Here is a 16469-nt window from a genome sequence, read left to right as displayed (position 1 = left end):
AGGAAAAATGAATTAAGAATAGATAAAGAAAGGTCAGAGTAAAGATTAGTTGAATAATTTTATTGTTTGAAAAAATAATATCAAAATGAAAATATAGTAAATTTAAAATATGAGTTCAGTCAGGCCTAATGTTGGGAGCAACCAGATCATTAGGAATTGAGCCTAACATATCCAGGATAGAATGCCCATGAAAAATTCCAGAGATTGCTTGCCTGGATTTGATCCGAGGGCTCTAGTGGTATGTTGATGCCTTAACCACCTTAGCCATCTGGTTGTCCTTTTTTTTTATACTAATTATTATTCTCTGCAATCCTATTTCATAGAGTTAAAACATTTTTAGATGTTGAGATTTTAAATTTTAAGAGTAGATGCATTTTAGCAGAATATCAGAAATATTTAAAAATCAAATGTTAAAAAATTTTCCACTGAATTTATGTAAAGAACTTAAAATTTATGGAATTTGAAGTAAAATTATGTGTGTCCTTGAAAATAATGAAGTTATTTCAAAAATGTTTTTGCATTTGAAATAATTTTAGAAAATTAGCTTCTTGATAAAAAGTTTATGAATAAATAATCATCTCAGTTATTTGTTTACATAAAGAATATAAATAATTAGGTTATAATCAGTATATTCTTAATATAATGAGTTACTTTATAACAATAATAACAAATTAGTTTTCTTCAGTTATATTTTATATTATTTGATATTTTTATATAATGTTTTTTAATAATAAGCATCAAAATATATAAATATAAATAGCAATGGATATGCTGTATTATCATCTTTTACATGTTTTAGCCATACTGCATTATAAAAACAAATAATAATACTCTATAAATTAATATGTAAATAGTTTTGAGATTACCCATATAGTGGTCCATTTATTCATTATTTTACCTAGAATTTTATATTTATCTTACATTAAAACATTAGTTTAAGAAACATATAATTCTGTATCATGATAAATTGTTGGTGTATGAACTTTTGTGATTTGTCTGAACTTAATATATTTTTTTTTTTTTTTTTTTTTTTTTTTGTAGAAATACCTGAAAGCAAAATTATATTTCATTTAAGATTTATAAACCTTGAAAATTTAAATGAAATTTGAAAAAAAATATATTTATAAATTAAAGGAATTCAATATTATATTTGAGAATTTTGTTTATACATTGAATGTTTAATCTTTTAGCAATTAAATTTAGAAATATTTAACAAAAGAATTTTTCAGAAGTAAATTTTCAAAATTGGAAAACTGCATATTGCCTATTATTATATTTTTGTTTTATTTTTTTCAAATATTTTAAGATGAATCATTTCTAGTTTTCATTTAAAAATGAAAAGAAACTCATTATGATTATTTGTATAGGAATTGGAAGCATATCTCATATCCATTTACCTTAAAAGATGTCAAAATCATATCTTAAATATCATTCAGCATATTAATTATTATAAATGTATATTATTATATAAAAGATGGAAAAATATTTTTTTTATTTTTTATAATTTTATATTATTATTATTGTTATTAAATACATAATTATGTTCATTTAATGCAATGAAATAGATAACATTTTAAAAAGGTAGAATGAAAACTATCTAGTTCTTTCACTTTATTTTCAATTAAAGGTCAGGTACATATATTATGTTTACACAACCTATATAATATATATGTTGTGTAAGAAAAGTTTCTATGAACTTACGAATGGACTTTCTTTAAAGAGTGTAGAAATTTATATAATTATTTTTTGGGATAATACCTGTGTTCAGAATCTAAATAAACTAATTAGATAATGCAGAAGTAAGATATTACATCATACTTAAATGAAAAAACAGTTAAACATTTTTCAGTTTTTTTCAAATAAAATTGGAGAGCCTTAACAATTATTTAATATATATTTTTTTTCCATTAGTTTGAACTGCATTTTCTTAATTTAAAAACAAAATTTATGCTGATCTTATGCCGATTATTAATTTGAATTTGGTGCTATGCAACAACGTAAATGCCATAATTTAGAAATTAGGCCTATATGAATCTCAAAAAATTATAATTTTTTTTATTAATGATGATGTTTTTATCATCAATGTTATTACAAAAGGGTTACTGTGATTTTTACTGTTCATTACTTTTAATATCCAAGGGTATACTATTAATGTACACTAATTAATTTAATAATTTATTTATATTTAATTTCAGTTCATAACAGTTCTTATGAAATGGTTTGTTCTAGCAGGTTTTTAAATTGTTCTCTCTGATGTACTCTTTGAAGTTGACAGAACACATTTACATTGCTAGATAAATGATAATAGATTTGTTTACTTATATAACTGGATACTATTTATCATATATGGCATATTTAATGAAATTGAAATTATGCAAATGATTATTCTTTTTGATGCTTAATTATTAATTAGAAATTTCTATTGGTTTGAGATTCTTTTATTGTGGCAAGAATATGGTTTTCATCTTATAGTAAGAAATGAAACTGATAATTAGATGAAAAGTACTTACGACAGTATTAATGTAGTCTGCTAAGCATTAAATTTTGTTAAATTTTTTAATCACATAAGATCATTGTTACATCAAATCAACATTTTATTGTAATGAGTTTGATATGAAGAATGCATAGAAAAATGATGGATACAAAAAATATAAATTTAGTAAGAATTCATTATTTGAATAAGATTGAATTCCAAAAATATTTTAAAAATACAACAATTTTCTTTATTTAGAGGAAGGGTTATCAACCCAGAGATGGACACCCTTAATTTATTTAGAATTAACCCCAGGATAGATGTAAAGAGGATCTATGAAACTGAATGAAAAAATTTTTTTTCATTAACTTTTAATTGAAATATAGTTAAAAGTAATTATATTCTTAAAAACTTTAAAAAAGATTTTTTCAAGATATATGCTATAGTATAGGTAAGGTTCAATTTAAAGCATATAACTTGAAGAAATTTTTTTTTAAAATTTTCAAATATAGTATTTTCTTTCATTTATGAATGTAGGCAACAAATCACTTTTCGAATTAGCTATAGCTTTGTTATCAATAGAAATTTTAATGTTTTTAAAATATTTTCATAACACTTTTTTAAAACATTTTGAGAAAGGATCCATATGCAAAAGTGGCCAAGACACAAAAAGATTAAGAATACCTGATTTAAATAAAGAATATAAATTTAAAGCAAAACTATTTTGTGATTTTAATTTTAATCTTTGGATTGATTCCTGAAGGTGGATGTTAGCTTGAAACTGCTTTAATTTTTTTTTTTTTTTGAATGAAGCAAGCTATTATTGTTTGAGTATTTCACTATTTTGGTATATATTAAATTGACATTTTTGATATCATTTCTATAAGTATGTATGTGTAATATTTATATAAATTTTATTTTATACTATGTATTCAATTTATAAGACGTATCAATAAGATTGCTAAAATTAGTTCAAAATATCAAATTAGTTTATAAATTATTGTAAGTCAGAAAATTTTACTCCTTGTTTGTTGACATAATATAAAAATGCATTTTTATTTAATTAAAAATATTTTTATTTTATTAAATTAAGTTTTTACTTATCAAATACAAAGCAATATACAAATTTATGTTAATTTTATTTATTTAATTTTAATTTTTCAATATAATTTGCTTTTTTTTATTTTTGTTTAATTTAATTTTTACTTTCTTAAGTGATTGAAAAAATTGCATGCATATCACTGAAGATTTATTTTCTTTTTGAAGAATGTGGTAAGTTAAAATTAAATAACTTGTTACTTAAAATATTTTTAGAATTTACAATTTAAATAATACGTTCTAATTTTATTATTTAAAATATATACTGTAATTTCCTAATAAGAAAGTACATAATATTTATAACTGTTGATCGATTGATTAAATTTAGACAAATTGTTATAAAAGATGAAAATCTCATTTTGTCATTTGTATTTTTTTCATTTGTGTATATACAAAAAACCTCTAATCTTAAGGAGGGATTCGAGAAAGAGGATTTAAGTCAAACTAGACCATTGGTTCTGGTGAACATCCTATATAATATGTTTGCCTACTCCTTAAGTCAAATAAAACTTTTGCATATCTCAATGTTGCCTTCCTAAAGTCAAACTCAATATGTGTTGACCAATCTAAGTTTAAGTTTCTTGAATCCTCTCAGCACATTGTTTGTTTGGTAAATATATCTTTCATTTTGGTAGCTTTAATATATTTTTAAAATATAATGACCAAACAAAAAATTTTGGGTCAATTTAAAAATTTTATCCTCTTTTAAATTCCAGCCAGAGACAGATGATAAACAACATGAAGATAAACAATTCTACAATTTTAATTTTTTTTTAATATGTAAATAATCCTTGGGACTGTGTGATTTATGAAGCTTTAATATAGCTGGATAAACAAACCAGTGACATTAAGTTCCCAATTTAATGGAAAATTTGGGAAATCTAGCTTTCCTATAGCTTTATTAAGAGGATTAAAAGTCACATGCTCTGCCTGCTGATTTTTTTCCACAGCAGGCAAGACGTGATTCTGCCATAACTAAAGTTTATGTTAGTGTTTTGATTTTTAATTTCCAATTCATATTTGTATTTGGAGCAGTGCAGCCATTATGGCAGCCATCTTGAATTTTGTCTTTGTGCTTTATTAACTCAGTCTTTTACATTAATAAAGATCTATTTGCTGATCACCTAAATTTTCCTGTTGATAATTTATATAATGTATTATTTAAATTTGATTTTGAATAAATTCGGTCCAGCCACAGAAAGGTAATTTTGTGATATAGGTTATCCAAATATGTGATATTTATTTAATCATTGTTACAGATTTGTATATTGTTCTAATAATAATCAAACAAATATCATAGGCTAAATATATCACAGAATTGTATTCTTATTCTGCTCTGAATTAAAATTTACCTATTTTTCATAAACTTCCTCTTCATAACTCTTAACTGGTCTTCCTCTGACCCCTTCAAGTTTGAGATTTAGAGGTCATACTGTCTGGATATTCTTAAAGAATGTAATACATAATAGATACAGTTTAATTATAAGTTTTTTTTTCCAAAGTTTTTTTAATTTCTAATTTTATAGATGCGATAATGATGTATTAAAATGATTAAATCATTATTATGGAAAATTAGTTATAAATTATAAAATGCATTGATATTTTCATAAAATGTTTTTACTGTGTAAATTATATGAATAATCATAGTGTGTGAAATGCTAATCTCAGGAAAATATTTTTGTTTTTGTCATTGGTTAAATTAGTCTGAAGTATGGATGATTATATATTAAGGAAAATTTTGAAGAAACTGTTGTATGATGGTAAATCTGAAATTAAATGATAAATTACATTTAAGCAGCTAACACTGAACATTGCAGCAAGAGCAGCAGCAGCAACAACAACAAGGTAATTGAATTTGCAAGGAAACAATAAGTAATAAAACATGGAAATTTTATATTTGGATTTTTAGCATTGCTCATAAATTTGTGCAAAAAGCCTCGTTGTTATTACTATTATGATTGAAAAAATTATTGAACATGGACAATCATTTATATTGAATTTCATGCATAACTGAAAGTAGGCAAGAATAATATTTCAACATTATATGTATAAAATAAACCTGATTTTTGCTTTTACATAATATTAATATACGTAAAATTGTTGTAAAATTTGATCAATTGTAAATTTTCATGTATTACAAGGAAGTTCATTATACTCAGAAAAGGCACTTTAATATGGGTTATAACAGATTTCATTAATTGTTCTTTTGAGAGATTTATCTTATAGATCTTATTTCATGTTCTGATAATGTCAAGCTTTACATATGTTTCTTGTTTAACTCTTATTCCAGTTTTTTAACACTTACACAGAAACTGTCAGATCAATACTGTAAGATAGACTCTTTTATATAGATCTACATGACAGACTGTAACAATTTATCAACTATAAAATATATAAATAGTTTCTATGTATTCAGATTCTGTTGACTTTGTATTTTGAATTATCATAATTTCTTATTCTAGATTTATTAAAAACCGTATATGCTATGACAGAATTTTAAAAAAATCCAGCAAAAACATTTAAAATTGCCTATGGCACCATCTGTTATATTTTATTTAAAAACTTTTTATATTCTTAATTATTATTAAATTGCAAAATAGCTTTATTTAGAGGTTAGATGTGAGTTTTATAAAAAGAAAAATTGTAAAATTTTTTTTAGTAAAATCTTAAGTTCAACCCCACTCAAGATATGACACATGACTCCCTTCTATCTCCCCACCTCTTTGATCTTTAACCACCAAAATTTAATAGCATCAATTACCTAATATACAAACCTTCCTGCAAAATTTCAGAAATTTTTGAGAAAAAGCACAGGAGTTATTAAGCTTCAAACAGGATGAACAAAATCATGCTCTCACATATACACACAAACACACAAAAAAAAATCTGTACATACAGAAAAAACTGCCAAATTTTTTGCATTTCTCAATGTTTCAAGGTCCTAAGTCCAAAAATTAAAAATTATCGTGGGAGATCATTTTTTGATCAATCACCATACTTTTCTCTGTTATATATAACAGCTGGAAAAGTAATAAACATAACATAATGAAATCATAACTCAGTAATGAATACAAAGTACATATTATATGCTTAAAATGGATTTCATTTTATGCTTTTAAAAACTTTATTAACTTGTGTACATCATATATCTTTAGTTATCAATAATCTCAAAAAATAACATAATTATATGATATGTTTGATTACTGATATATAAGATAATGTAAAAAATATATTTAAAGAGAATACCAGAAATCTGAACCAGTATATAAGGATATTATGTTAGTTGATGTAACTGAAAAATGCTGTATTTTAACCAATACTAAATACTGATGCAACTTGAAAACATGAAAGGAAACTCAAATTTTTGTAAAAATGTTCAATATTGGATCAGTTTATATTTCCATATAATATAAACAAAATGGCAACATTTATGTTATCAAATTATTTTTAGGCTTCGATTTTAATTCATTAATGCTCAGAAAAGATCAACAATGTTTAGTTATTTGGTTAACAGTGGTGTGTAGTGACATTTGATGATAGGGAAGTTGTGTTTCCATAAAAATTATAAACAAATACTGGAAATGACAAAAATAAACAGTTTATTTATTTTAATTCTGAAATAGATACATAGATATAAGAACTTGTTTATGAAAATAATCACACAACATGTATGTATATTTTAGAAAATACAAGGGAAGTGGCACTTTCACAGCTTCTATGAACTGCATGCCACTGTTGCTTAATAATTTCTAGATTCTGATTAATTTATAATTCTAGAATCATTATAATACATTCTATATATAAGGTAATTATTTCTTTTGAAAAGCCAATTGTGGCTTTTGTAATAACTAACATCTTTATGCTGTATATCACCATAAGTAGACCAAGATGTGATTCAGCTTATCTTTTCTGAATATTTGGTAAATTCCATTCAAGAAGTTTTTCACATTCAGTAGAAATGTGATACTAACTACATTGTTGAAATAGGAACTTCTCATAGAGATCTTGATATAACTATTGCTACAGCCATTGTTTCAGCATGTATAATAAAAATGTAATAAAAAGTAGGCTTTACATAAATTTTTTTTCTTTGTCATAATACAATAGATTGATTTTCAATAATCATAAATAATCTCTATTGTGATGTATGATGTTTCAGATTGTCAGATAGGGTCAATCCATCTATTCATTTTATAGTAGATGAATATTTTATCACAGAAATTTAGGTAATTATCAATTTTCATTTATTAAAAAGTGGTTCTGATTAAACTGACAATACTCAGTACGATATAGAGAGGAATCTACTTGACAGATTGCAGTGAAAATTGATAATTATCTTAATAGGAACCAAGAAAAAGATTTGTGAATAAAAAAAAATTTAATTAGTTGTCGTGCCACCAGGTGGCATTGGTGCATTAATACTTGTTAAAACATGCTAATTTCTTATGATATTGCAGCTACTCAAATGTGAGAGGTGCATGAAGCACAGTAGAAAGTGTGATGAGTTCCCTGTAATTGCTAGAAGGAATCAGAGGTACAGTACAGTAGAGTATCAATTATCTGACCCCCGATTAACCGACTGCGTTCTAGTCGGCAAATTCAAATGTCCGCTAGTGATGTGGCGCTACAATATTTGGTTATGTCTTGGCTACTTTAATATTATTTTTGTTAAATTTTTGCATGTTTTAGCTGGCAGCACAGGCTCGACCATGAAAGGGAGGCTAGTATTTAAACCAGGTCTAATACACTATACTAATAATGTATTTTTTCATACTTTTCGGTTATCCGACCAACCCCAGTCCTCAATTAAGTCGGATAATCGATGCTCTACTGTATTTGCAAGAAAAATCAAGTATTGCTAGTGAACTTTTATCAAAATGACAGGAATGCTGTTGCTGCTGCATTATGTGAATGTCATTGTCTGAAAGATTTAAGGAAAGGACCTTTTGTCACTAAATGGCTGAAGAATAAGATAGAGAAATTTGAAGAAACAGGTAAGTTGGATGTGACTATGGATAGAGGCAGGTGACCTGTTGCAATGAGCCATGTATATGATATCTCACTTACAGTTACAGAAATTCAGAGCTACCCATAGTTAGTGCAACATATCCTGTCAACTGCAACTTCTGTGGTTAGTTATCTATAAAATTCTACAGACCATCTTGAAATGGTACCCTTTTAACATTCAAAGGGTGTATTAAAAGCAAACAGCACACCAACTTTGCTTTGCAGTTTCTGGCAAGATTAATGGACTGAAGTTTTACATTTTCCTTATGTGGAGATGTGAATACACATCACTGCAATATAAGAGTGACTTACACATCTGTATACTAGGAATGAAGTGCCCCTATATTCTATGTAACTGTATGGTACAAGTTTGTCACAAACTTTATAATCAGACCATTTTTTATTGAGATTATGCCTGAAGGCCCTAAGCATTAATTAGTGAATGTAGATTGTTACTCAAATCTTTGCCACAAGATTATCCTGGATTTGTAGGAAAGAAATTGCCTAGTTTCTATAACCTTAATGCAGAACTTAGGTCACACATTGTTGCCATCCCATTTTGCATATTTGGAAACACAGTTGTTGCATACCACATGCTGAGGACAGGTTAATTTCTCAAACATTTTCTAATACTTGGCTGCCATGTTTCCCTAACCTAAACCCATGCAATTTTTGGTTATGAGGTTATTTGAAAAGTAGTATCATTAATTAATTGAAAATTAATCAAAAACAAGAACTATCACTAAAAGTTCTTAATAGCAGATTGAGTTGATTTTACTTATTTGTATTAATCTTTTATTGTATTTTATTTTAATTATTACTTATATAATGCTTTAAAGAGTGTATTGTTAAGGATCAAACCAGGACTGTGGAGTGTAGCAATAAATTTGCTTCCAATTCAGAGGAGTTGGAGTCAGTAAAAATGGACAACTCCAACCCCTGTTTTTTTTATTATGTACTGGTACTTTGTATTAGTCTCCTAATAGGCACATTGACTTCCTATCTTGCATTATAGGAGCCTCCTCATATACATCATTTTATTTTATGATGTTTTCCTTACTTTATGATCTTTCTTTTACTATCATTAATTACTGGTGATTTTCTTTGTAGAAATTTATATTCAAATACATTCTGTATTAAGTAACTCTAAATTTTTACTGTCAAAAAATTCATACTGGTACAAAATGGTTAAGATGACTCTGGTTAAATCTAGAGTTTTTACTTTTCCAGCTGTTATAACAGCTGGAAAAAGTATGGTAATCCAGCAAAAAATGATCCCCTCAGACTTTTACATTTTTGGACTTAGGAGAACTTAAAATGTCAAGAAATGCAAAAAAAATTGAGATTAATTTCTGTATGTATCAACGTTTGTTTGTGTGTATGTATATATGGGGGCACGATTTTGTTCACCCTGTTTGAAGCTTAACTTTAGTCAAAAATTTCTGAAATTTTGCAGGGAGGTTTGTTTATTGGGGGGATTGAGCTATTAAATTTTGGTAGTTAAAGGTTGATGGGATGTGGAGATAATGGGGGTCGTGTGTATCTCCAATTGGGTTGGACTTAATGGCAATTTTACTCGTTATTAGAATTTACAATTTTTTATAAAACCCATCCCTAAGTAAAATAAAACAACTAAAGTGCCTTTGACCGGTGTGCTGCTTCTCTCGAGAGAAGCACACCGGTCAAAGGCACTTTAGTTGTTTTATTTTATTTTCGCTCCGGTGTTTATCCTTTATATCATCTCTAAGTTTTTTGCTTTTATAATAGATAAAAATATAGTTTTTTTAATAAAATATAACAGATAGCGCCACCAAAATTTTAAATGTTGCCGGGAAAGTTGAGCAACTCATTGCTGGTTTATTGAATATTTTGTTTTCCAAATGTGGTTGTAGTATTTGCTGTGTCAATGTATGGTGAAGATGATAGTGGTGATAACGGAAAAAAGATAAGTACTTTCTGTTTTGTAGGCATGCCTGATGTTTCATTTAGTGGTGATGAAATGCTATTCTGAGCTAATATAACCAAAGTATATTAAAGAAACAAGTAGCACACCTTGAATAACCCCGGTGAAAAATTTTTAATAGACTAAAAATGTTTTTACCCTACTTCTGTAGGTTTTTCAGTTAGAACAACAAATATTTAAATGGAAAAGAATACAAAAGAAAACATTTCTAAAAGAATAGAACATGTGTAAAATTCAAACTCAATAGAAATAAGAAGTGAAATAAACATAAAATTAAAAATATATATAAACAAGCATTATAGGACGAAGCAAAAGTTAGTTTGTACAGTACAATGATTTCCATGTTATTGATAGAGTTGGCATCCCTGTGGTTGATATCACTTTTCATTTACTTTAAAAGTTTCTAGAATCTCTAAGTATTTGAGTGAGTGAGGGTTTCCTTGGAGGGCCTAATGATTCTAGCCTCATCCTACAGTGAAGAGCAGAATTATATGCCGGTGTAATTTTTAAAAAATTCCTTGAATTATTTAGAATACACACACAAAATTTTACATAATTATTTAATGTTGTCTTCTAATGATTTACATCAAATATCATGCTAATCTATTAATCCAAACATTAATTATGTAAAAACAGCCATTTCATAACTCTTATGTCTTGACTTGTTTGCATAACCTGCATTATTTCTTGAAGTCTCACCTCTATCCTGCTTCAGGATGGAGGTGAGCAAACAGATTGTTCTAACAGTTAAAAAAAACTAAATTGCTAGATGATACATGAGTGGTGGACATGTTTGTCCCATAAACTTATCATTATACCTTTGCCACTCTGCTTTGCCTGAACTGTTGCACCTCTCTTAGATCTCTCTTCAGCAGCATCATCTATAGCAGAGGTGGGCAAGCAAGAGTTCAATGGGAGCCAAAATGTAGGTTTTGCAAAATGCATGGGAGCCGCAGTTCTGTACTGTCATGGTGGATAGCATGGTAAGGCAGGGAAGGATAAGGTATCCCCCATCTGGGTCGAGAACTTAAAATAGATTTGAAATGTCAATTTAATTTATTACACCAACTTGGAAATAAATTACTAAATATTACATATATATAATTACATATTTTCACAAAATTGTGGGAATAATAATAAAAAGCAGAAATTAACACTTTCAGGAAGAGCCGCATTTGCCCATGTCTGATCTATAGTATAAGAGCTTTAATTTGATACCCAACCCATATTTTTAGCCCTGCTGTTTACTCAAACTAAGTCTTGCAAACTCATATCCTCTTTCAATTAATATATAGATTATTTATTTTTATGTTATTTATGTTTATTTTTATTTCTGTAGAGTTTAAATTTTACACACATTCTGTTTTTAAATGTTTTTGGTAGTTTTTTTTTTAATTTTTGCTGTTCCAACTGATAAAGAAATATAAGGTTGAAAATTTTTTTTTTTTTTTCCTTTTCCTATTAAAATTTATTACTGAAGTTATCCAAGGTATGCTGCTTATTTCATATAGATACTTATCTAGTTTCAGTAATTCTTACATTTCAAAGTATATTTTAAATTATTAATTAGAGGTCAGAGTTGGAGGTTTGGTCTACCAGCTCCGCAGCCCTGGATCAGGCTACACCATAATCAAAATAAATAATGTAAAAACATTCTAAAAAATAGTATTGGTGCTTCAAATGAAAATTTACATCTATAATGCAGTTTCACAGTATAAAACACAATGTTTTCACATAAAAATTATGAGAATTTATAAAAGATTTTTCATATTAAAACTATGTGCTTACTACACATTTCTTGTAAATAATGAACTTTAAAATTATAACATTAATCATACAAACTATATTTTTATAATGCAATTATTAAATTTGAAGTGATTCATATAGAATAAAAATACATTTTTATATATATCAGTTTCCAAGATAGGATTGATAATTTTCAAATTTTACTGCTAAGGCACTGTCATTGTTTGTAGCCTGTGGTCACTTTACCATATCAATATCTCATTTCCCATAGCTCTAGCTCTCTTTGTTCAAAAGTTATTTGGATGACTTAGGACTGTATCATATACACTATATACAAACATACAATAAATTATAACTCAATTTTGATAGTCTTATTTTTAAATGTCTGATTAAGCTATATTCTGTACTTTAATTAATTCTAGTCTATAAATAGCTTTTAGATATGGTTGGATGTTAATATTTTACAAAGATTATTAAAACATCAATGGTTACTACTATTTTATATTGTTGGAAATAAAAGTAATATTTTCTGTAATTGATTCTTAATTCAATCGATATTTTTCAGAAGAATTATAACAATTATTCTGATTATAATTAAATAATTTTTTAAATTTTTATAAAATTTATCATTTATTATTGAGAAATGCATTGATGTATGAAATAAATATTAACAGATAACAAGAGAATCTAGAATGAAACAGAATACCTATAAGACAAAGCAAACAAATCTGAATTAATAGACCAAAAAAATAGTACAAGAGAAAAAAATGTTATTCTTCTAACAGGTTTGTTTTCTTGGTAAGATAGAAATCTTGGATCTATTAAATGCCAGAGATAACAGAAAACAGAACACAGTATTTTTTGACAAAGTAAACATTGACAAACTTTATGAAATCTAGTAGTTTCTAGTTACTTGATTTTGCTCTCTAATGGAGTATGATGGTAACAAATTATGTTTGAAATATAATATTTATTTTAGATATAAAAAGAATTATTTAAATTTTCCATTACTGGTTTTGTTGTGGATTTTAAAGAATTAAAACCTATTGGCTTTTTTCTCAGTAACACATCACACAAGGAGCATTTGTTGATATATGTTTTAACAAATGCTCCTTGTGTGGTGTGTTACTGTGAAAAAAGCAAATAGCTTTTAATTCTTTAAAAAGTTTTTTTTTTCTTGAGACATTTTTGTTTAAATTTGATAATGTCTAGAATTAAGAAATGGCTAGCTATTTAAATAAGTCTTTAGAAATAATTAGTAAAAAAAATCAATACTGTTTTAATGATTTATTTTCAAAACTATTTAATAAATAAATTGTAATCTATAAATATGATTCAACAGCATCTAAGGTTAAACTACAGTTGTAGTTCATAGTTATAAGTGACTGTTAACCATATTTATGTTTAATCAAGTTAGTTAAAAAAGTATTTTTACAAATATATTTTATTTCATTACGAATCAAAAATTTTCTGACATTCTAAAATTAATATTCTAAAATTAAATCTTACTTATCATCATATGTTTATATTAAAATTCAATGAATATTTTATTTTCAAGTTTCAAGATAAATATTTTTACTACTAGATTACAATATACTTTAGAGAATCGTGTCATACTAATTTACATAACAAAGAATAACTTTTTTTTACAAATTAAATAATTATTGAACAAACATTAATATTTTTTATTCAACTTATAAAATACATAGATATATTATATATTAACAAATGTTATTGTAAAAATTGAGATAGAGTATACTACCATATACCGTATTCCTTCCCCACAGTGTGGAAGTCTATCTTCAAAGTATAAACTTACTTTCCTCTCTTCCTCCTTATGTTCCCCCCCCCCTTTTTCACATATTTATGGCAATCCCTGTTGTTTTAACAGCTGTAGGATTAGTTAGCTTAAGGATGCCCGTTCAATGTGGGCAAAAATGTTAGCATTTCCCAAATTTTTTTGCTTGTTGTTTGGTTTTTTGTAGCTTTGTATCTTTGTAGGTTTAAGGAAATTGTTATTTTTCAAAAATAGTCATTTCATTTACAAAAATTTTCCAAGAGAACAAAACAAAAGATAATTCATTTTGTAATGGAGTTAAGTTTCAAACGATTAAACTGAATTAATATTCAGTAAAATTTGATTTAAATTATTATTAATATGAGAAATTTTTGCATATTTTAGGAATACTTGGTTTCAGAATTATGATTTATTCTGTTATGTTTTAGGATTTTTCATTATTTCTTTAGTATAGTAACTAGATGATCATATCATATATTATTTTATTAAAATGTTTATTCTTTATTAAAGCAACCAAAATGCATAAAAATGCATCAAATACATAACCGAGATTATTTTATTTTAAAAATTTATGTATACAGATTCATTTATATTAAATTATCAATACATGTATGAGATTGCTAACTTTGAACTGTAAAAAATTTTCTAAAACTAGAATTGCACATGATATTGACCTGTTGATGTCTGAGGATACGCCACAAGAAGATGAAAAAGAAAAATTTACATTGGAAAATAATGCGGTAAGTTATTTTAATAATAAAAGTAGTAAATTATCGAAAAATATCCTTATTTAAAATAAGATTTTTACATTTAAATGTAAACTGGATAAACAAAAGTTAATGCTTTCATTTGTAAAAGAGGTCAATTCTTCATTTTTGTGACAAACTATATTTGGAAGATGTGTCCTAGTAAAAAGTTGTGCCAGTTCTAATTTTTGATATTTTCAAATTCTCACTTTTTTAAACATACAACTTGAATTTACCATAAGGTAAAGTTTTATTTATTTTAAAACTGGAAACATTTGAAGTAGGAAAATTAGTTTAATTTTAAAATTTCGATTTTATTTAAGGAAGTGCTTTGAAAATATTTCATTGTTGAAGTTTATAATTAATTTTTTTTTTAAATGATCTGAAAAGAGTTCAGTTATTATAATTGAATTGTAAATTATTTGACATAACATACAATAAAATTATGCAGTTTATGAAAACAAATTTAATTCAATAGTGTTTTTTTTTACCTAAGAATTGTATGCGAGTTTTATATCACAATAAGTGTTGACATTAAATAAATATAACACAGTAACTAGTTGTGGTTTTTAAATGTATAAAGATTTCTTTCTACGAAATAATTGAATTATTTTTATTAATGAACTAATTTGAGGAAAAATTAATTATTTTTCTTTATTTTACTTATGTAAAAGGGTTGTGTAGCTAAAACAATAAACAATAAATGAATGAAAGGAATTTATTTAACAATTTTTTTCAATGCTTATAATTTTAATTTTCTACTTCAATTTGCCATATTCTGTTAAATGTTTATAAGACAAATGAATTAAAGTAGAAAATCTAATAATACAGAGATTTATGTGTGAATTTTATTAATCAGAAAATTAAACTACTAGGACAAAGCCATAAAAACTTCCTCATTAAAGTTTAGTTGCACTTGTTTCATTGTTTTAATTTTGGGCTGAATAGATAAATGTATTTCACTTACAAATCATACAAACATGATTTATGTTTGATCTTCTATAATTTGAAAAAACAGTAAAATTAGCTGTTTTAAAAGAGTTAAGTAACTTGTTACTTCTCTAAATGTTTTCAGAATTCAATATCCTATTTGAAAAGATAATTCAAAAACAATAACTTTCTTGTTAGTTAAAAGAAATGAAGTAATGTCGATTTTTATCTACAAATTTTTCTCAATTTTTTCAAAAATCTAAACTAATTTTTAAAGCTTAATATTTTTGATTGTTCTAAGACATTTTTCAAAATATAGTGACTCTATATGGTTAGATTTTTACAGTTTTGGAGATTTTCTAATGGATTTTTGTGGTTCAAAAATTTATTAAAAACTTCTGAGAAATGCAAATCTTTCATAAGTTCAAAATATATATAAATGGTTTGCTGTATATTAGCTAATATGACGATTTTAGTTCAATAGTTCAAGATATTACACCAGCCTGAAATGCATTTGATGTAGTCTTTACAAAATAAATTTAATTTGCCAATAAGATTGCTGTGAGATTTGTCTACCAAGAATAATTTTGGATTACAGAGACTAAAATCGTCATATTAGCTTTCATAAGTTATTGATTTATCATCATGTTTTTATGTCAAAACATATAAATTTGGCTGAAACAAAGTTATCTTATTATATTGCTACTA

The 16469-nt window shown here is 25.9% G+C and overlaps 1 protein-coding gene across 5 annotated transcripts in view; it reads left to right on the top strand.

Moving 5' to 3' along the window:
• Nucleotides 1-16469, top strand: part of Aplip1 (JNK-interacting protein Aplip1) — a 30632-nt gene that overhangs the window by 3309 nt on the left and 10854 nt on the right. For 2 of the 5 annotated variants that reach the window (XM_067268607.1, XM_067268608.1), the window contains 2 exons: nucleotides 3689-3745; nucleotides 14741-14825. In XM_067268607.1, coding sequence (XP_067124708.1) covers nucleotides 14766-14825 — 60 coding nt within the window. In that variant the 5' untranslated portion in view covers nucleotides 3689-3745; nucleotides 14741-14765. Of the gene's footprint in view, nucleotides 1-3688; nucleotides 3746-12961; nucleotides 13073-14740; nucleotides 14826-16469 lie in introns of all 5 variants that reach the window. The other 3 variants (XM_067268606.1, XM_067268605.1, XM_067268609.1) reach the window with 2 other exon arrangements.

This window comes from Centruroides vittatus, unplaced genomic scaffold (genome assembly GCF_030686945.1).
Source record: "Centruroides vittatus isolate TY-2023 unplaced genomic scaffold, ASM3068694v2 contig_329, whole genome shotgun sequence".
Taxonomy (NCBI): Eukaryota; Metazoa; Arthropoda; class Arachnida; order Scorpiones; family Buthidae; genus Centruroides; species Centruroides vittatus.
Note: the sequence above shows the minus strand (reverse complement) of the source record. Positions and strands in the feature narration are given on the sequence as shown.